The 22,646-nt window shown below is 44.4% G+C and overlaps 1 protein-coding gene across 6 annotated transcripts in view; it reads right to left on the bottom strand.

Annotated features, from left to right (window-relative positions):
• LOC117002661 (membrane-associated guanylate kinase, WW and PDZ domain-containing protein 1-like) overlaps positions 1-22,274 on the bottom strand; it is a 295,287-nt gene extending 273,013 nt beyond the window's left edge. For all 6 annotated transcript variants that reach the window (XM_033071996.2, XM_033071995.2, XM_033071993.2 and 3 more), the window contains exon 1: positions 21,975-22,274. In XM_033071996.2, the coding sequence (XP_032927887.1) occupies positions 21,975-22,260 (286 nt within the window). In that variant the 5' untranslated portion in view covers positions 22,261-22,274. The remainder of the gene's footprint in view (positions 1-21,974) is intronic.
• Between the last annotated feature and the right edge of the window lie 372 nt (positions 22,275-22,646).

The following is a 22,646-nucleotide window of genomic DNA, read 5'->3' as shown; positions in this document are numbered from 1 at the left end:
TTGCACATCTCAGGCAGAGTGGAAACCAAAGTTAGAAATCACTGAAATTTTCTCTTTTACCCAAGAACAAGCTCAGTGTGGGTTCTGAGAGCAGAGATCATCCTTCAGAGCTGCAGGAAAATGCATCTCTCAGGGCCTGATCGATACCTTCAGCTCCTTGCCAACCACAGGAGAGCTTTAAAATTAACAACCATTATATTAGCTGACTTTACCTAATGAATACCTATCAATTATCCTCACAGACAGAAGACATCTCCTTTTATTTGCATGCAAATGCCCATATGTGGTGGAATGGAGCTGGAAGGGAACATCTGGGCATCAAATTCTTACATAAATTATAGACTTTTTAAAAAATGCATTAAAATGCTTGTGTCAATCTCAATAAATAAATTTATAGAAATTGAAAACAGCACAACCAACCAACCAAATTTGAAAAGCTAAGGGGAATAATCAGAATGATGTTAAGGAAAAAAAAAAAAACAAAACACCTCTTTCCTTCATCTCTTGTATGAGGCACCTAAATTTGCCCTGATCTCTGAAGTTCAACAGCTACACAGCAAGACATGCAGGCTCCATTATTCAAAATACAGAATAATTCATAATTAATTAGTTTTAAAAAAAGTAAGACCCATCTGGCTTGTCCCACCAACACAGAGAAACTCAGCTCTCACTGACCAGCACAGCTCTGCTGCCCAAACCTTTGGGACAAGCACTCTCCTAATGAACACACTGGTGCAGTCCCTCCTGTGTGCTCTGGGAGATGTTATTTCTTTTTTTTTAATGACAGGTTCTGTTATCTCCTGTGTATATTAAAACTGGCCTTTCAGCTCTTGCATTAATACCAGATCCCAAAGTCAGAGGTGAACTCTAAGTGACTCTGACACTTTCAGTCAGGGCACAGCCTCTTTTCATGTCTCAGGATTGTAGCAAGAGGGAAAAAGCTGCCCAGAGCTCAGGGTTTCCACACTGCTCTCCAGCAGCACTTATTTATTACTGCTCTGCCCTATAGAGTCACCCAGGTGCTGCAGAGGAAAGAAGGAGCCCATTCCCTGCTATCAAGAGCTACAAAATATTTTGAGGAAAAAAAATGGTGAAGGATAAGCAGATGGGCACAAGATGAAAGCAAAACAATCCTGGGGCTGAAAGCATGACTTTTATGGTTTGTAAAGCTTTTTTTGTTTTGCAAAGTTGACCAGGTGGTTTAAAAAAAAAAAAAAAAAAAAAAAAAAAGGGAAGAAAAGAGAGAAAGTTCAGATCAGAAGACAAGAATAAACTGAATAAATTTATCAGAGCCAAAGTAGCATTGAAGAAAATTCACTACTGCCAAGAACTAAGTGAACAAAAAAACCCAAACTCCAACCAGGCATGTCCAAAGCCACACAGGGACAGGGTCTCTTTATTCCCCTGTGTTCCTCTCTGGGAAGAAATCCCTCAGGAGCCAGATATCAGCTCTTAATGACTAGTTTTGTTACTCACAGGCTCCACAATGAAACAGAGGGTGGCTGAGGTTACCATGCTGTGGTAATAATCAAATTTAAGGGGATTATAATCATTATAAGCTAATCAGGGTAGAATTATATATTTTTAATTAGCAGCTGCTGTGTGGTTAAGGCACTAGAATCCCCAGCTGTTTGCTGCTAAGTGCAACCAACAGAATCTTACTTGAAGTGCAAAATGCATACTTCTACATGGAAAATATATTAAGGAAATTATAAACTGCTCTTAAAAGTTCTGTATGCTGTAAAGCCTCATTATAGATCATGCTTTTTGCTTTCAGCATTGGAAAGATTTTTTTTAAAGCCCGTGCATTTAATCTTATATTGAACATAGACCAAATACAAAAATATACAATACATTGTGTATATTGTTACTTCAAAGCACATAGTAGTTACGCGAAAATCCTCCAGCATTTGGTATAAACACATAGTGTTTGCCTACTCATTCTAAGTCTAGAAAAGGACATATTTATGGGGAGCCTTAAGAGGTATTCACTGCATGAATAATGGAGATTGAATAAAACTTGTAATTTGGATTTTCATGTAACAACAGACTTTAATCCAAGATTCCCAAGTAAAGAAACAGATCTCAGTTTCTGTAACCATCCTGGCTCACACTGCTGTACTTTTACATTATTTTTCAGCTGCATTTTAACTGAGAACCTTTCTGTGTTAGCACAGAGAGACTTCAACAGGCACCAGTCCCCAGAGATCTTGCTTTGTTTAAAAATAAAGCAAACCCAACAGCCAGTTCAACTGAAAACAAAATGGTTTTGTTAAAGCTGCTCAGGTATAGAGGGGCTGATCAGAGCCTGCAGATGCTTGGCAGAAGTCTACAACAAAAACCCCAAACAGCAAAGCAGCTGCTCTTGTCTTCAAACACGTTCTTCAGGTTCCCATGGCACACCAGCCTCCTCCTCCACAATCCAGCACGTTTGGGACATTTTGGCCAAACCCAAGGCAGCAGCAGAACTGAGCACAGCCAGGCCCCTCTGTCCAGATCCAGGCTCCTCAGCACTGATTTGAGGACATGCCTTAAGGAATATCCACAAGGTGAGAAAGAATGGTGGATGAGAAGTCTCCAAACCAAGGCAGCCCAGCTTTGGATGCTGGTTTCTGGGTCCTGCACTGCCAGTGCTCTTCTGTCTGCCACATGCTCCCCCAGTCTTGCTCTGCCAAAACAAGTGACACTTCCCCACCTCCACAGTGAGCACCTGTGTCTGTTCCATCACCTCTCATCACAATTCTGCAGCTGGAGCAGATCAATCACCTTAGAGCCACACTTTGGATAAAACAGTTTCCTATGAAATGGATGCAATACAACCAAGACTGCACACCAGCTCTTCACAGAACTGCTATTTCTAAGTTTTCAAGCTCTAGGCAGTGCTGAATAACATCCTCTGAGGGCTTTGACTAACAGGTCAGCAAATGAAGACTCAGAGAACCCAACAACCATTACTTGACTTAAAAACCCTTCTGTTGTCTCAGACTAGCACAGTCAGCCATGGCAAAAAAGAAAAAAAATAAAAAGGTCTCTTTGAAAGGCCAGGAGCTCTTGGGTAAATCATCTGGTCTTGCAGATGGGTGCTGCTGCCAAAACCCAAAACTGTCTCCTCCAAAGCACCCAAAACCCTGTGAGGGTTACTGACAGCTTCACACCAAGGTTATCAGTGATGTTAGCTGTACAGGACTGAAACTCTTGTCTTTCCACTCTAAAACACAACACACCCTCAGAGCAAAATATATTTGAGGGAGGAAGAGGCCTAAAAAGACAGCTGTTACACCCAGAATATTAGCATCACCAACACAGCACTTTCAGATCACAAGGACAGAGTCACTGAGGACGTGGCCTCTGACAAGAGGGGCACAAGGAAATCAAAGATTTTCACAGAACTGTGGCACTGAGCTGTGCCCAGGCAGGCAAATAATGGACTAAATTAATTGCCTGTAGCATGACACTGCTGGAAAATCCTGGAGGTTTTGACTGCTTTGCAGCATCACTCTTTCAACTCCACCCCATGCTGGGGCTTTCATCTGCAGGGCTGTAATGGCACTATCAGCAATGTTAGAGGCGAGACTAAAAATAAATGAGGGACAAGAAAAATGCAAAGCTCCTCCTCCCCATAAGGTCTGGAGGGAATTTCCTGACTCAGTCAGACTGCTGGATCACTTGTTTACTTGTTACCAAGTATGAATTTTCACAGCAGTGCGTGTGGTTTTCACCGATGTTTCACAGTTAAAATCAACATGGAAATAATGTTGTAAGGGAACTAAACATCACTGACCCTCTGGAGGGACAGGCTCCCTGCTGCTTCCCATGGTAATTGCAAGGAAAATACTGCATTTCAAGGGCAAATATGAAAGTACTGGGGGCAAAGACAGTCCTTTGGATGTAGGGGTGAAGGACACAGCTCCCAGAGTAATCAGCATCCTGCTCAATCCATTAGATCTGCTTACCCCCAGACAAATAAGCAACATGCAGAAGAGTTGAAGGGTTTATCCCTCTGCAAAGCAGCTCTCCAAAGGTCTGGTGCCAAGAGGCATTTGGGGAAGGAGAGGTCAGTTCTGCTCCCTGTGGCACCTGCAGAGGACACAGCCATGGAGCAGCAGAGATTTCAGAGCCACACAAATTATTTCAGAGCTACACAAATTATTTCAGAGCTACACAAGAGCCTGGCACAGAGATTTGTTTATGGACAGCTAGAAATTAAGTTTGACTTTAAAATAGCTCAGTCACCAGTCCCAGCTCAGAGGGTCACATTCCTCTTCCATCTCTGCCATCCCTTTGCCCAGCAGCTTTCCCTGCAGGCATGGCAGGATTTCCCCACCAGGGTAGCAGGCAAAAATCTGTGTCTGGGGAGCTGAAGGAACATGTCCATGAAGGGATGCTCAGCACTTCCTACAGGATTTTTTTTTTTTTTCCCAAGACTAACAGCGCAGTCAAGACCATTCCTGCCTGTAGCAGCCTGGCACACAGATATTTTGGTATTTCATGAAAATTTTAGGAGGTGCCTGCAGGTTCACAGTGCTTTAAGACAGAGGCTCACCCTCCCCCTTCACCCTCCTTCACCTCCCCTAGCCCTGGAGCACACAGCAGAGGAAAATATAAGATTTCAAGCTTTGCAAACCTCCAGCCTAAACCAACATCCTGTAAAACTACGAGTTAAAGGCAGGAACACTTCACTTCCAAACCACAAGGGCTGTAATGAGTGTGGTTTAATTGGCTGGTACAAGAGCTGCACAGCCAGAATCAGCAGCTGGCGATGGAATCAGCCCTTCTGCACGGCACATTGCTAAACTTTTGCCCTTGTCTGCAACGTGGTGTGTTACAGAAGTAATTCAGTACCTGTAAAAAGAATTACAAAAGTATCTAAGAAAAATAAAGTGTTACTCCAGAACCGGCTATAGACTAAGTTTTTGTCCCCAAAAGTTTCTAGCTGTTGTCTCTACAGTGATGAATTTCTACTATGTGAATATATATAACATCCTCCATTAAAAAAACCTGTATATTTTAGGTGTCACTTAAAATCTGGCACTTTAGAGAGACTGATTTTAAGAGGCTCGGTACATATTTAAAAATCTCATTATTAGAATTAGAAATTAGATCCTTTGAAAAATCAGTCCCAAGTGACAAAAGTCTCTCTCAAGTGATGATGGCACATTTCCTTGCTTCATTTATTTAATACATCACTCAGCTAGTCACACATGTCCAACTTTCCCCTTAGAGGTTTACAAAGCACACAGCAAGTTAGTTTGCATCTAACTTCAGAACAGCCAGATTAGTAAGGACAAGGGTTTTACAGCAAAGCCTTCCTTTCATCTGGGGCAAAAAGCTTTCAGTCTAATAAAGCCAATGTAGTAAACTTTCAAGCCAAGGTATTTCACAGAGGTAGCTGGGGCTCATTGCTATCCCCTTGATGGAGTTAATGGAAGTTTTATAGTTTACACTTTACTTCAAACTACCTTGTTCTCATACAGAGAAATGCACACTAGGCAAGCTAAAAAATATAGAAAAAAATAATAACACAACCAAAAACCCACATCAACAAGAACTTGGAGTGATTTGTGCATACATATTTTAATTCAAAAAGCGAGGCTAACCTAAATAAAAGGAGAACAGCAACACAGATTCACCCTTCAAGCAGCTGAGGAATTGCTGTTACCAGCCTCTTGCTGCTGTGAGATCCTGGGTGCTCACACTCAGCAGCTTCTGTCCTGGCCAAGGCAAGGCTGAGGCCAGAAGCTGGCACTGCCTTTAAGGAGATGAAATGCAGAGCAGGATTTAAACTCCTCAGCTAGTCCAGCTGCAGAGCACAGTCCATGCCTTTCTGCTCTTACCTGCACAACTTTATTTTAAATTGGGTCTTGTCCCCAGGGCTCCATGTTAAAGGAGTTGCTCATACAACGAATCAAGAGTCAGAAGCTTTGGACGTGTCAGGACAAATCCCACCAAATGTAAATTGGTGTAATGTACAGATTTATGCTGGTTCACACAGCACTGGAAAGGGAAAGGCAGTAATTCAAACTGCTGCACAGGCTCCCAACAACAGTGATGATAAGCATTGCTTTTCTAAGGCTGAAAGAAGGTTCTGGGAAAGGAAGATAAATCAAAACATGTCATCTTTGAAAGGGGAGCAGTGCAGGAGCTAAGCCCCCTAGGCTTTGCAAACACCCATCTCTTCCCAGTAAAACAGGCTCTGGTGTTATTCAGTAGGTAAGTTTTGCAACAGTTTTCATTCTAGTTAAAATTGTATGAGGGTTCATTAATTTTAATGCTGTGTGATTTGCCATGCCCACACCTAGGAATGCACCAAACCCTGCAAGTGTTTGCCTGTTGGCAGAGAGACGAGTCCTGCTCACTCTGCCCTGCTGCAGCAGTGCCTGTGCTGCCTCCAGACCTGGCCTTGCCAAGCTCCAGCAGCTGCCCAGGACCATGTCCCAGCCAGGCACCCTGGTGTCACTCACCCTCTGAAAGCCACCACCCTGCCAGAGCCTGTCCCCTCTCTTCCCTTGTGCAAGGTCACACACAATGGGGGTCTGTATTCTCTAAAAAAATCAAACACCCCCTCAAAGAGAAAAACTTGCTGGTATGCCAATTATGACAAACAGAGTTGATCAGGAAACTGAACCTGTGAGCTCAGCTCACATTTTAAAGGCACTTACTCCTGTGTTTTGGTGTGTTCTCTTGACCTGAGATATTAAATCAAGCATATCAGGCTCATTTTTTTTCCAGGTAATGAAGGGGTTTATCAGCACACCTCTGGTGGAATATTAACTCCAGCGTTTTGCTGGGAAGAGACTGAATTTAATCTGGATTCCAATTGGAGAGCAGGAAAGAAAAAAGGTCAAACGTGGCACCATTACTAAAGAAATGGGTTAATTATTAACCATGGGTATGAAACTGTGGAAACATTGCAGCAGCCCAGCCCTGTTGGTGACAATGCTGGCTGCTGGACAAGCAGAAGGAGATCCAGACTGCTTGCAAGAGGAAAGGGAATAAAGCTCTCACCTTGTTACATAACTAAAGAAGCTGGTTCTGAAACAGTCATCTGTATCTGCAGGGTATTTGGGGTGCAATGGTTTTATTAGCCAGAGACATCACAACCAGCAAGGCAGGCTTAATGCCCATTAAAAAAATATTTTATGCCTCCTATCAGGGAGCTCTGCAGGGTTCAGAAATGGATCAGACATTTCTTCACATAACAAGAAGAGCCAGAGGCAGCATCTGATATTCCACAAAAGGGAACAAACACTATAAACAAGGTACACAAAGCCTCCAGCTCCCAGGCATAAACTGCCCTCTGCCTACAAGGGACCAGGACACTCCTCCAGGATGGGTTATTCTTCCCAGCAGGTGCTTGTTTCTAAAACTATCTTCTGGAACAGATTATATCAACCAGTATGTGCATCAGGAAAGCAGCAGAGAGAACAGCTCACCTGAGTGTGCTGTGACATGTCCTACAGCAAACCGAGCAGCATCCAGCAGCATGGGCATTTCCAAAACCACTCACAAAAAGAAAAACAGTAACACAACCCAGAAAATTTGTAACTGTTACTTTTTAAACTACTGTTACCAAGAAAAAAACAACCCTGTAGCAAAATGTTAAATGGCAAATAGAGGCATAGCTACAAAAAGAAAGTTAAAATATCACATCAGCCCAAACCTGCCAAAACTGAAGGGATCGTAACAGATAAAAGAAAGTATTAGAGGAAAAGTGGGTAAAAATAGAAATGCCAGGATATGACATGCCTGGGAGTTATAGAAAAAGCATCTGGAATGTCCTCAGATCCCCTTCTGACTGCTGTCTAACTCGGTAATCATCCCTCTTGAGCAACAGGGTTGTCTCAATGAGCAGTGGGGCAATGCTGACTCCTCTGATCTGATGCCATTTGGGGCAAAGCACCTTCCCATGACACAGGGAACAGCTTGAGCCCTGGGCTGCACAGAGCTGGGCACAGCCCAGAGCCTGCCCTTCAGCCAGGAGCACACCTGGGGACACAAACACACACACAGAGACACACAGACACACACACAGAGACACACAGACACAAACACAGAGACACACAGACACAAACACAGACACACAGACACAAACACAGACACACACAAACTTCTGCTCTGGTGGCCCTGGGCAAGGACCAACCTCCATCCCCAGAACTGCATCTGAGCCACCAAAAACAGCTCTGCAAACCAACACACTCCAGGCAAAAGGAAGAGCACAGGAAGCCTCATCCCAGCCTGTCAAGGCTCCAGGAATATAATTTCCACTTTATTTCTGGAGCCTGCCATTTATTAAGCATTGTTAAGGACAGCTCTTCTGCACCCTGTCTTATTTTACAAGCCCAAATGCACAGCCTGGCAATGCATCCTCGTGGGATACACACTGCACAGAGTGCTGCTCTGTGCTGGGCCACCTGAGCACTGTGACAACTTGAAATACTCCTTAAAAAGAAAAGAAAAGAAAAAAAAGAAAAAAAAAGAAAAAAAGATAAAAAAGAAAAAAAAAAAAGAAAAAAAAGAAAAAAAAAGAAAAAAAAGAAAAAAAGAAAAAAAAGGAAAAAACAGAAAAAAAGGAAAAAAGAAAAAAAAAAAGGAAAAAAGAAAAAAAAGAAAAAAGAAAAAAGAAAAAAAAGAAGAAAAAAGAAAAAAAAGAAAAAAAAAGAAAAAAAGAAAAAAAGAAAAAAAAGAAAAAAAAAGAAAAAAAAAAGAACAAAATAAAAAATAAAAAAAATAATAAAAAACAAAAAAAAGAAAAAAAAAGAAAAAACACAAAAAAAGGGAAAAAAAAAAGGAAAAAAGAAAAAAAAAGGAAAAAAGAAAAAAAAGAAAAAAGAAAAAAAGGAAAAAAGAAAAAAGAAAAAAGAAAAAAGAAGAAAAAAGAAAAAAAGAAAAAAAGAAAAAAGAGAAAAAAGAAAAAAAGAAAAAAGAAAAAAAAGAAAAAAGAAAAAAAGAGAAAAAAAGAAAAAAAGAAAAAAAAGGAAAAAAAAAGAAAAAAAAGAGAAAAAAGAAAAAAAAGAAAAAAAAGAAAAAAAAGAAAAAAAAGAAAAAAAAGAAAAAAAAGAAAAAAAAGAAAAAAAAGAGACAGAAATACCTTTTCAATGGAGCATTTTTTATTTTTACAGCAGTCACAGCCAACTGCCTGGCTCAGTATCTGGTACCTGCCATGGATGTCCTTTGCTACAGTGACAGCTACAGAGAAGTTGAAAATGTTTAACCAAAAGATGCTTTGTCATTTTGTGAAGCATTAAGACTGCTCAACGCTTTTAAAGGATGTTACAACAACTTGGCTGTGGATCCAGACTCTCCAGCTTAAATTATGGATTTCATAATGCTCTGAACATCACTTCTATAAAGCACAGACTTTGGAGTATCTCTCCTCTGCTCACTCCACGGTCCCCTAAGTCTGAACCAGGCAGATATTTGAGTTTTCACAGCTAAACTAAGGCAGGAGAAAATCCCATTCCATGGAAAGTTGAGGAAAACAAACCCAAGCAGCTGCATGTGAAAATTGCATGAAGTCCAAAGGCACTGAATGTGAGCCTTAGGACAGAGAAACAGTCAGGCAAGTGCACAAATGCCTTCCACGTGTTCTGGGTGGAAAGAAACTGAATTTTTTAAAGTCTAACATGGAAACTGCTTTAAGCAATTTGTCATTTTCAATAGAGGTTCTGCAGTAAAAGAGAGATTTCGACAAGTTAAACAACTTCCTACCGGAATGGCTGCATGCAATGTTTGAACTACCTCTCACAGCCTCCTCAGAAAAGGAGTATTTCTAATTTTGCCGTTCAGGAAGACTTTGAAATGTCACTGCTGTTTGATTTGATCAGTGCAGAGGAAATGCCGAGTTGAGAGAAGGGGAAAACAATGCCATTCTGTCATTTTTAAAAACTTGATTCCAAGGCAGCTGTGTGAGCCAGTGCTAAGAAATGCAAATATTGCATCTTTACCACCAAGAGGGGGAAGCTTCAGCCACGTTTCCTGTAAATATTACAACTTAAAGCTCACCTGGGTATAACAAAGCACAAATGTGTAATGCCACCTGAAGGAGAACTGAGGCTGAGAGCACCTTTTAGCTAAACCTGAGCTAGAAACAACGTTTTTATGGCAAAAAGCCCTCTGCACACAATCCACTATAATGGTTCATAATGCTGAAGTCTCTTCTACACCAGGGACTCTGAGGAGAAATAAGCACACAATAAATATTCACCACTGCTCCTGCCACCAGTTCAGACAGCTATCAGCATTCAGCAGTGCTGCTGCTGCTGTGTCCCAGTCCTTTGGAGGCCCTGATGAAGTTTTGTTTCTCAGTTGGTGATGCTAATGGGAAGCCTTTCCTCAGGCAGAGCTCAGGGAGGAGCAGGCTCTGCTTGGCAAAGCCCACAGGTAGCTGGAAGATGTCTGAGTTTTGCAAAAATGGAGTAGCTGGAGCAGAACAGCATAAAAAGTCACCTATTGTTTGTAAAATCTACCTCCATCTGCAACTAATACAGGAGAAGAGGAACAGCAGTTTTAATTGAGCCTGTAAGACTGCTAAAAAAAGTCCCTAACTTTTTGAAGAAAAGTTTTGAACCTTCCTGTCGAGCACACACCCAGGGCCTGGAGGGCAGGAGGTGCTGCAGGCAGCAGAAACACTCTTTTGTCAGAAATCCACCAGTGAATTTATTGTATCCAGCACATCCTGAGCCAGGATCCAGCCAAGCAGCTGATGGAACCTTCCCTGCCAACTCAACTGCACCGTGGAAAAACGCCTGTACTGCCTGCCAGGGGTGAGATCCCATCCGGGCAGCGAGGGAGAGGAGAACACAGCAAATAAAAACTAACTGTGAGCAGCCAGCTTGGGAGACAGGGTCCTCAGCATCCTCAGGGGGAGCAGGCAGGACCACCACAGCAAGATGCAGTGCCAAGTCACCCACTGGGTCTCAGGACTCAGAGCATCACAGTCCCCAGCAGGACATGACCAGGCTGAGTTACACAGCAGCTACACTAAATCAATTGGAAATAGGTTTTGGTTAATCTGCTGCAGCCTTTTAATGTTGGGATTGTGACAACTTGCCCGGCTTTTTTAGGCAAACAGCAATTTCCACACTGGTTTAGGCAAGCCTCAGTGCTGATTATAGCATCTTTTACAGACAAGATACGAAAAGCCCTCTGCAATGTGTTACGTTAGCACATGCTTAAATTTAAACACTCTCTTTTTTACTGGGGCTTTTCTCATGTGTAACAACTTCAGCACATCCAAATTTGCCAGTCTGCAATATGAGCAAGATATCCTATCCCAGCTCAGAACTATGTAAAAAAAACCTCTTTGTATTTAGCTCCTGGAAAAACTGATACGTGGGTATTTCTAGCATCAACTAATACAACTGGAAAACTGGCAACAGAAAACAAAAATAAATGGAAAAGTAGTCTTGGTTAGTCCCTAAGCTATCTCTTTTGCAGATAAAAATTTCAGCATTTGACAAATTTCATAAGCTCAAATTCAAAAAACAAAAAATTATAAAGCTCCACCTGAGCAGGACAACCTGGCAATGCAACAAGGGAGCTGCTCCAGCTGGGGCAATTCACCCTTTTCCCCATTTTAATGAGGATCTGAGAAGCAGCACAGCCCCACAGCACAGCAAGAGGAAGCCAAGATTTGTGGATCCATGCAAACATCCCAGCTGAGCCACACAGTCCTTGTGCTTGGCTTTCTGCCCTCCACCCATCACCTGAGCTGTTCACAGCCCTCACTCCTGTAAACACCAGGGCAGGGACAACTCTCTTGGGTCCAGGCACTGCCTGGCACAGGAGAGCCCCAAACTCATCATGCCTGACAGACTGACATCATGCATCCAGGTATTCACACAAGGAACGACCTTGTGTTAAAGTGTAACTGCCACCTGCCCCTGGAATGAGGGAGCTAAATGCCATTTTATGGCCTTTAACATGCCAGGGACCTCTGTGCACCACGAAACTGGGCACCTTTCCGAGATAAAGTTTATAGGTGTACTCTGGATTTCCCTCCTGCACGCTCAGAATGACTCACAAAGGTCCAGGTAGCAGCTGCCCCCAGTGTTTGTCAGGAAAAGGGAACCTGGATCTTCCTCAGCAGCTGCATCACATAACCTGAGAGCCACTGAGGTCTCATGAGTAAACCATCTTTCAAAACATGTTCCTGCAGATGATTTACAGGACAAGTATCACCGAAACAGCTTCCCCACAGGAACACACCACAGTGATTTTCAATGTTTTTACAGGCTCAGAGGCTGCCTGTGCATCTCGTGATGAGATAATGGGCATGGGAACTGTTCTCAGCCATAATGGTGGTGGTTTCTTACTCTTCCTTTTCAGCTTCCCAACAGCTGAGCCAACAACAAATTTTAGCACTCGTGGCTAAATCCATGGCACTGGAGTTGCTGAAATCGTGGGATTAGTTTCCATTAAAAAGGAAATATTAAGAGTGAAGAAAAGGACATTCTGGAACTCTGTACTGAAGCAGCATTTAACAACATAGATGCTAAAGTGAAAAAGTTAAATGTATATATTCATATTTACACACCAGTCACATTCTTACAGTCTCACCCAAGAATTCAAACTATTTTTATGGGTGACACAATATTTCCACAAGCTCCTCCTCTTGGGCTGGGTGCAGGCTGTGTGCAGATATAAAGTTTTCCCTTATATGTAAGCTCACGAGCAGCCAACCCTTGGATCAGCACAGCCCTGATATCCTCAGTGCCCATCTGGATTTTGCCCAGAGCAGCTCCACACCTCCCACAGAAAGCCAGAGACAGGTAGCAGGGGTTTAATTGCCTTGCTCCACCTGTAGCAAACAAAGCTTCCTGCAACATGAGGGATTTATAGACTGTAGCTTAGTCCAGACAAAAATAGCTCCACGTGAAGTTGGGGAACAATCTCAGCATGCTCATACCTCTTCATTAAAAAAAAAAAAATAAAAAGGAAAGCTACAGTACATGTATAAAAGCATTTAGCAGCTCAGATCTCCACTTGGGAACAGCTTGATTAATAAAAGCAGACGGTAGGTGACAGGGAGGACTCCACAGTGCACACAGACTACACAAAAGTAACAGAACACTACACACCATTGCTAAGCAAGTTTGGTATTTGCACATCAAACAAACACACAGCGTTTGCTGGGGTACCAGCAGAAGACAATCTAACAACAACAAAGCAAGCCATCCCCTCCCAGTAAGTAAACAACTTACTGGTTTTATTCAGAAACAAGAGATCCTGTGAACCTCAGAGTCCCTGCTGAGCAGAACCTCTGGACTTGCTCATGCAGTCAGGCTGCTCCTCTAAGCCACCACCAGAGCACATTGAGAAGATATTCTATATTAGTCACTTCATTGTTTAAGGAAAAATGCATACCAGGGAAAAGAGAGGGACATGATGCTTTGTTGTGCATCAGACTAATCCCTCTTTCCCCCACAGGACAGGGAGAGAACAAAGCCTGGCTGCAGCAGTGGCTGCCACAGCCCCATCAGGTGTCCTGTCCCCAGTGCTTGCCCCAGGCAGCAGCACTGCAGAGAGGAGACTCAGATTGGAGACAGCAGTTTCCCCAAATTTCAGCCAAACTGCAGGTTCTCATCCCCCAGCTCAGTGGGATCAGCTCTCCCAGGGCTGCGCTCTGTCCCCCCCTGTCCCTGTGCCGCTGTCCTGGGGCAGCATGAGTTTTATTTCAGGCACATCCTAACAGAATATTCAACAGCAAAGCTGCATCACAGAGGCACAGGTTGGAAGGGACCTCAAAGATCATTCAGTTCTGACACCCCCTGCCATGAGCAGGGACACTTTCCACTGTCCAGGCTGCTCCAAGCCCCATCCAACCTGGCCTTGGGCACTTCCAGGGATTCTCAGCTGCTCTGGGCACCCTGTGCCAGGGCTCAGCACCCTCAGCCATTCAGGGAACAATTTCTTCCTTTTATCTAACCTAACCTTGCCCTTTTTTAGCTTGAAGTCATTTTCCCTTATCACTACACACTTTATACAAGTCTCTCTCCAGCTCTAGGGGCCAGAGCAAGGTGGGACTAGGGACTGGAAAGAGCCATGGTCCTGCAGAGAACATTCAGGCTGGTTTTAGAGACAGCCTCAGCATCAAATACTCCACTAGTGAGCAGGGAAACTTCCCCAGCCCACAGCTCTTGGTACCATTTCTGCATCCCCTGCTGCTCTCCCCACCTCCCCTCCAGCCATCCCTGGCTTCTCACAAGGCTCCAGTGAATTGCTCCAAGCCCCAGGAACCTCCACCTGTACCCCTGCTGTTTAAATTGCTAATTGGGAGCTCTAGTTGCACCTCTGGGAAAGGAGGAGGATGGGCACGTTCCCTGCTATTTTTAAGAAAAGTCTTTTTGCAGTTTTTCTGCAGCCCAGGTCCTCACCTGTCCAGTTCAGCCTGTTTGGGAAGTCACTTTCCTCTCTTATTCATCCAAAAAACTCTGAGACATCTGTGTCTGTCATCAGTTTGGTCTAACACCCACTTAGTGCAGGATCTGTACCACTGGAATAAGACAGGTTGAACATCAAAGTTGGGGTTTTTTTAAAGTACACAGTATCTGCCCAACTTTGTTTGTGTTGAGGGAGTGGCTGGGTTTTAGGCAGCTTCTTTTTTCAAAGGCATTTTGTTAATAACTAAATGAAAAACCCAGAGCTGAGGTTTTCCTCCTAAAAACAAGCCAGAGATTAAGGATATGAAGAAAGAAGTCAGCTTCTTCCCACTCTAATTGTACTGAGACACTGACTTGAGGGCTCCAAAATTACAGATGTGTAATCCAAGACAATGAACTCTTTACTGAAGGATTAGCAAACCATGCAAAACTGATTCCTTATTCAAATGCCTTGCAATTGTAAGGGCATCTGTTCCACTCTGCAAGTCATCCCAAAGGCTTTGTTTGTTTTGATTTCCTGTTCCATTATGAAGACAGGGCACTTTGCATTATTTTCACACAGTGTAGTAAGCATTATTGTTTAGTCTAATAAGGGACAGTTAATGAAATTCAATAAATATTTTTGAAACCTTATTTTTCTTTTAAGTTACGATACAAACCCTCACAACCATAAAAACTGGAACAGTTTTTAGCCAAAAGCCAAGTATGTAAAAACATAACCCAAAACATCAGGATCTGAAGAAAAAATTGGTTTGTTTCTCCAAGGTCTACTAGGGGTAGTTAAAAAAAAAAATAAAACAGAACTGTAGGTCTAAATAATATTAATAACACAAAACAGTTCAGCACAAATGATGCCAGAGTCAGGGCTGGGGACTAACAGAGAGCATGATGCTCAAACCAGCTTGTAGCAGTGGAATACTTCTGGAAACCATTTAAAATGTCACAAGAGGAAGGGTGGATGGAGTGTGTGACCTTTGGAAACTGAAGGGTGGATCTCAACAAAAATATCCCATTTACCTTGAGTCACACTGCTCCTGCAGAACCAAGAGAGATGCTAGCTCACCTATTTGTTTCAGAAGGAAAAGCAAAAATTACTATTAAGGGGGGAAAAAAAAAAATATCCCAATCTTCCAACATACCAGCACAATGTAAAAGCTGCCAAACTGCTCTGGAAGCAGGCAGCCCCTTCCACAGCTCTCCCAGATCAGGAGATAAAGTCTGCATGATAGCCTAGGGTTACCCAACACCAGATCCTTGCAGGAAGCCCCAACTGAAGCCATCAAAGGCACTGATTAAAGGCACTGGTTGTGTGGATCTCTCTGGGCTGCCAGCTCTGAGCCCCTACCTGTCAAACCAGTGCAAGAGCCAAGCCAGGCTGCACGAGCCCAAATCATCAACCGAGGAAACAAAACATCAGTGTCGAGAGAGACAGAGAAAATGATGAGAGTGGAGAAAATGATGTTTCTGCAGGAGCTGCTCTTGCAGGCTCAGCAGTGCTGTCACTCAGCACTGAGAAGCTGCTGCTGCTTCCCCTGTCCTGCAGGAGATGCCTCTGGTGACAGGGAGCGAGGAGATCTTCAGAGATCAGGGGGGTGACCCAGCCCTTCGCCCTTGGTGCAAAAAGGTCACTTCATACTCAGCTTCTCAAAGGCAAAAATAAATCTTTTTCCACAGCTGAGCTAGAGAAAAGCTCTGGAGAAATATGAACCAGAAGGATCTGCATTTTGCTGCTCCAGGAATTGGGATGTGGAGCTGGAAGGAGCTCAGACAGGATGCAGCAGTCTGAGTACCAGCCCTCCAAGCACCACTGAGGGCTCTCAGCAAGGATCCCTGCCTTCAGTTAACATTTTGCCTCAAATTCTTCATAGTCCTCCTATAAATTCTCAGCACTTGCTCTTACAGAACCACTACTCTGTGCTTTTCACCAAGAAATTTAAGTCACTTGCAGCACACAAAGATCAAAACCAAATGCCGTGATTTACAAGTTCCAGTCAAAGTCAGAGGAAGTGTGAAAAAAAATCCCAAACACCTGAAATAACTAGCAGGCATAGCTTGTGTCTGGAGCTAAGTAAAGGAATGCAAATAAAAAACTTGGCCAATTATTTTTAAAAACCTCAAGAGAGGTCCCAAAGATCCTGCCCTTGCCCACAGCCCAGACCCTGCTAATGCAATAGAAAAAGCCCTTGAGGCAGCAGCATCTTCTCAGCTTCCACATTACTTCAAACTGAGCCATGCTGAAATCTAATGAGAGAGGGCTCGAATCATCAGTTCTGCACAGCCACAAAAGTGCTGCTCTGAATATCTTTACACCTTAATGCAGCTGCCCTGGGGCAAATGTTTCCCTGCACAGCATACACTGCCAAAGGAGCAAGTGTGTTTCTCAGGCATCAGATCAAGAGATACAGGAACAGCCAGAAGAGATGCATGAATGATCACAGCCTGAGCTGAACCAGAAGAAAATGACAATCTCAAACCCAGGAATTCAAGGAGCCACTGCTGTTTTGGCTTTCAAACCTGTTAAAAAAAAAAAAGTTCTTATATTTCTAACATGGAAGATGAATCTTAAATCTCATAATAGCAGGTCAATAATTCACTCATGCAGGAGTTGTAATTGGGTCTTAAAAACATGGAACAACATGCAGGATGGTGTTAACATCTTATTTTGCAATGGTGTTGAATGACTGCTCATAATTAGACCATAATTGTGATTTAATTGCTCTGTGATCTGACTGGCCATAAAGAGGGAGCCAGGAGTCCCATCTCAACGGATGGAAAGATTAACTTTATTGTGGCATGCATAACCCCCTTTCATGCCATTAAAAGTATCACATTAATTCCTGGAAATTTTTATAACAGGCACAATGTGGTTCTTGGGCTCTCTTGTCCATCTCTGGGGTGCTACTCCGTGGCTCAGGAGAGGATGGATGGTTGCTCTGCCACCAGCAGGATCAACTTCTAAATCCTGCCAAGTTCTACACTGTGAATTCAGGCACAGTAAAGATAAGGTATTCCTCAAGGCAGTATTTTAATACAAGACATACACATTTCATGACTAGTAAGTGCAGTACTTCTTTAAATACTTCTTTAAAGGAAGAAGACTACTGATCTGTAGCAAAATATGCTCCAAGTGAGAGAAGAAGACATTCTGCCTTTTTTTATTTTACATTTCATTCAGGACTACTCCAACTGCCAGATTTGAAAATAGGCCTTATAAATCTAGAATACAAGAACATCTCCCAGGTTTTCAGATGACAAGATTTCTTTCTCTCCACTTGAAACCCACCTGGGTCCAAAAAGAATTTGGGTCAGATGGAAAAATGACTGAGAGAATTCAACTGGCACTGAGCTAGCAGAGACTGAAGGAAAGCACTTTTTGGAGCTCATGCTGCAGAGGTAAACTGGAAACAGCAAGAACTCTCTCCAAACCGCCTCTCCCTTTGCTGGACCAGCACATCAAGCCCAAGCTCTGCTCCACACAGGCACAGCACTCACTGCTGGGCTTCTGCAGTGCCAGGCACGGGCACCGAGCGTGGGATGTTCAGCATCACCACTCACAAAGTGACACTCTGCCTCCCTGGGCTTGCTAAACCACCAAACATGCAGGAATTTACAGAACGCATCAACTCTTCCTTCTTTTTTGTTTTTTTTAACGTTTTACAAAGTAATCCCAAAATAACAATCAGAAATTATCTCATGAGCTCTCTCAGGGAAATAAAAGGAAAACATTCAAATACCAGCTCACACAAACTTTTTGAAAGAAGCTGGTTTTGTTCACGTTAATAAATGTAACCGAGTTTAACATCTCATGTATAGCAGATGCCAGCCTGACATTGAAGCATTGAGTCATTGCACTGTATTTCAGAATTTATCTTAGGGTCGAGTTAATGTTTGAAAAGAAACAAATGCAGCTGATAGCACTGGGTAAACAGTGACTGTTTCTGCTTGGGATCACGTCTGCTTCTGCCCTGTACAGGCTAAAAAAAAACCCACCAGCACCCTCAACTCCTCCTTACCGTGGGATCATCCCAGCTGCAAAATCCTATCAAAATTATTAATTGCATAAACTGCTCTCAGCACCTCCTGCTTTCAAAGCAACTGCTCATTAGGAGCTTGGGATTCTGAGACTTTTTTAAGGAAGCAAAGCATTGAAATGAGAACTAAAAAAAACCAATTTAAAAATAAATTTATAAGCATATGAACTTTGACAGTTTCCCACACCAAGCATTTGGCTTGGTGTGGTTTGGCACCAAGGAGAAAAAAAACCTGGAAACCTCTCTGAATGTGCCCATCTCTCACTGAGGGAGAATGAAAACCCAGATACTCTGCCTCAAACAAAATATGGTCCATTTTTTATAGACACAGTCTTAATTCTTCTCTTTTGGAGGATGGCACAACAAACTTCTCTTCTATTGTGCTGGACTCTGTTAACCAAGACCTGAGAAGAAATGGTGAGCCCAATTTTATAACTGATCTATCCAATGCAATCAATTATCAATTATCATTTCACATTTGAAATGATAATGTGAAATGTATTCAAAGAAGCTTCAATATTCACAGTACAGCTGGGAAATCACTATGTAAAGGCAATGCCAGCTTTACACTAGAATATGTGACCACTGCTCCTATAATTCAATCTATTAATTCCATACTCTCTGACCAAGCAATAATAAAAATGCATTTATTAACTCCACAGAAGTTAATTGCCAATTTCATCAGAACTTAGGCACAGATGTAAGATGGAAACAGTCAGTCATAAAAGCACTACATGTTAACTGAGGTTTTTTCACACATTTGACAGTTCTGAAAGTAACTAAGACGCATGGCAGCAAGATTCTCTCTCTCCTCCAAAACAGGCAACTACAGTGGTACAGTTTTATTCCCAAATGTAACAGCAAAAGGGTGGATAAGGGGAAAAAGAAGGGAAAGCACCATTAAAGTTGTTTAGCCTTCCTCATTCTCCCTCTCAGAGTAAGCAAAGGACCAAGAAATGCCATATTTAATACAAATACCAGTTTTCCCATTTAGAGATTTCAGAGAGGTTCCTCTTTTTGCTACTTAATTTTCAAACTTGTCACTCATAAAAGCAAGAAAAAAATATTCCACATGAACCTCTAAGTGTGCAAACAGTGGTTTAATGATGAAGCCCTTGCACAGCCTATGGCACCTACATTTCACATCCCAGTCTCCTGCACCAAGTGCAAGGTCAGAACCGTTATTTGCTCTGCTCATGCTTGCAGATAACTGACTTACAGGAAATTTCCTGTTTTTCCAGCCTTGTAAATGTCATACAAAACAGACAGGCAATACAATGTATACATTTCCAGGCTAATATTGCCCCAGCACTTCAGCACCAATCAGTTAAGAATACAAACTGTGAGGAGGAGGAAAATCACAGCTAAAAACATGTTTACAATCTTATCTGCACACTCCTTTGCTGTCTGTTCTAGTGCCACACTCTTCCTGTTGAACGACATTTCCATAATCAGAATTTTAATCAACACAGAAGTAATGCATTTTAATTAAAATACTCTCCTTTTCCATGCTTATGATTCTGACACATGAGGGAGATCCCTGCTTTGCAAAGAGCAGTGTGCAGAGCAGATGCCAGGCTATCATTGACAGGCACAGGGAACTGCTTTCCAGACCACAGAAATATTTAGTGATTTAAAAACCAAATATTTATTTCTATTCCACATTCTTGGCTAATAAAGCATTTTTTAAAAATATCAAGAAAGAAAAAAAAGGAAACTACAATCCTACAGTAACCAAGGGCTTGGTTCTCAGTTCTGGATGGGAACAGTCCAAGGCTTAAGTGCCTGTCCTGATTTACAGATAGGTTTTGAAACCTTTTCTCCCACTTTCCAGGTAAATCCAACCAACACACTAAAACTCAGCTATCAGCCCATTCTTGTGATTATAACCTGGAGCTGAGACACATTTACCACCAAGTTCTGTCATTTTCAGTTTATTCCCAGGACATGTTTTATTTATACTAACTCATGTTTCCAAAACAACAAAAGTTTGATCACAAATTGTTTGGTCGGGAAGGGTTTTATACACACCTGCCTTCATCAAACACTGATCACATTGCAACACCACAAGCTGTATTTCAATACTTCTGCTAAAACAATCAGTACATAAAAAAAACCCTCTGCCTAATTTCCTCATACTTTTCTTCATGCTTTTCTCCCCCTCCCACTTGGGCAGGGAAACCAGCAGGCTGAGTTTCCCTCACCACTTCCCAGTGAAGTGAACACAGCAGGGAAAATAGGCATTTATTTAAGGAAAACTGGAATTTTTTGGAGTTGGACAGTGTTGCTGGAATATTTCTACAGAGTCCTGGAAGGGACTGACAAGTCTCTGTGCTTTCTTTGGTGGTGAGCTCCGGGGCAGGTGTTGCTCTCTGACTCCCCATCGCTGTGATCCGCTCTGGCTCCCCAGGTTTGGAGGATGCCTGTGAAACCTGCAGCCCTTCATCTCAGTCATCAGCGAGCCCAGGGACAACACTTCAGGTGACAGTCCTGCCAGCTGGCCACAAATCCTGTCTGCAGCTACCAGCTGGGCTGAACGAAGTACAGAGTAAAAAACCCTCACGCCACAACGCAGAGCAAAACCCCCACGTTTAGGATGCACGCGTCTGGATGACAAATAAACTTCCCCCTAAGGAATCTCTTGGGCAACACGAAGAAAACTTCCCTTCCTTCCTGCACTTGGAGCTGACCTCGGGGTGCTCCTGCACCTCTCACACCTCCGGCTGTGCAGCTGCAGTCCTGCTCCTCCTGCCCATCCAACCTGCCTCGGTGGCTGCGGCAGCACCAACACTTTTTTGGCACTGAGTTGAAGTCCTGCCCTGGAAATCACAAGCCCATCAGCCAGGCCTGTTAGCTAACCTGTTGAGCGACTGTTGAGTGTACACGGATGTGAAGTGGCATCTTTTTAATCCAGCATGGGAGGACTCTTCCTATCCTCTTCCTCAGCCAAACGGGAGAGCTACCTGTCTGTTCCTTCACCTGTGCGCTGCGGGGCTGGCAGCACGGCTGTGCCCTCACCTAAGGCAAACCAGGGGGGAAAAAGGTAAATCTGAGCAGCCTTGCAGCCAGAGAGGGAAGATGCAGGACGGCCCAAGCTTCTTCTTCCCACGCTGGCAAACACACGCTGCACTTTCAGAACAAGACTCCACTAAGCACTCCGCAGCTCCAAGGGATGCTCAGCTGCTGGAGGAGCGGATCCCTGTCCCATTCCCCCAGCAGCGAAACTCCCTCATCCTCTCCAAGGCTCAGCCGGACACCGAGCTCGCCCGGACAAGCCGAGTTCCCGCAGGGAGCGCTGGCGGCTCCGCGGTGCTTTGGGAAAGTCTCAGTTGCTCGCTGGGTTAGCGCAGGGGCTGCGGGGCGGCTGTAGCCGGCTCCGGACGAGGAGCTGCCCTCGCAGAAGGTGCGCACCCGCGGGGATGCATCGGCACCCGTGTCCGTGCCTCCGCCGGGCTGATGCTCGCCACCCCCGGCGCCGCACTCGCCCGCGGCCACCCAGCCCCGCATCCCCCGCGGGGAGCGCGGAGCGGGTCCCCCCCGTCCCGCCGCGTCCCCCTCGCACCTTGTCGGACGGCTTTCACCACGATGGGGTCCTTGCAGCTCCGGATCACTTCCAGCACGTCGTAGCGCGGCAGCCCCGACACGCGGACCCCCTGCACCTCCAGCAGCAGCTCGCCCTCGCTCAGCGCCGCCTCGCCGTCCCCCGCCGCCGCGCCCGCGTACGGGAACTCGCCGTGCTCCGCGCCGCCCAGCAGGGCGAAGCCCAGCTGCCCGCCGGGCCCGCGGGTCAGCGCGCACTGCCGCACCCGGCTGGACCAGTGGTTCTTCTTCTGCACGACCCGCGACATGGCGCTGCGCGTCCCTCCGCGCCCGCGGAGCGCGCCCGGCAGGTGCGAGGGGCCGCGGACCCGCCGCCCGCTCAGGCCATCACCGCCCGCACGGCTCCGCGCCCGCGGAGGGCGCGCACCGCCTCCCGCCCGCCCCTCCGCGCCGTCCCTTCTCCCCTCGTAGTAAAAAGAAAAACTTAAAAATTAAAAATAATTCAAAAGCGCTGGAAAAAAAAGCAAATCCGGCAGCCGCGCGGTGTTGCCGCCCCTCTCCGCGAGCGCTGCGCGGGGCGCGGAGCCGCTCAGGCGATACAAAGCGCCGCTTGTTTTGTTCCAGTTCGGTCCGTCCCGCTCCGCCGCGCTCCGCGCCGCCGGCGCAGGCGCCCTGGCACGGCCCGCCCCGGCAC

This window comes from Catharus ustulatus, chromosome 13 (assembly GCF_009819885.2).
Source record: "Catharus ustulatus isolate bCatUst1 chromosome 13, bCatUst1.pri.v2, whole genome shotgun sequence".
In the NCBI taxonomy this organism is placed as follows: Eukaryota; Metazoa; Chordata; class Aves; order Passeriformes; family Turdidae; genus Catharus; species Catharus ustulatus.
Note: the sequence above shows the minus strand (reverse complement) of the source record. Positions and strands in the feature narration are given on the sequence as shown.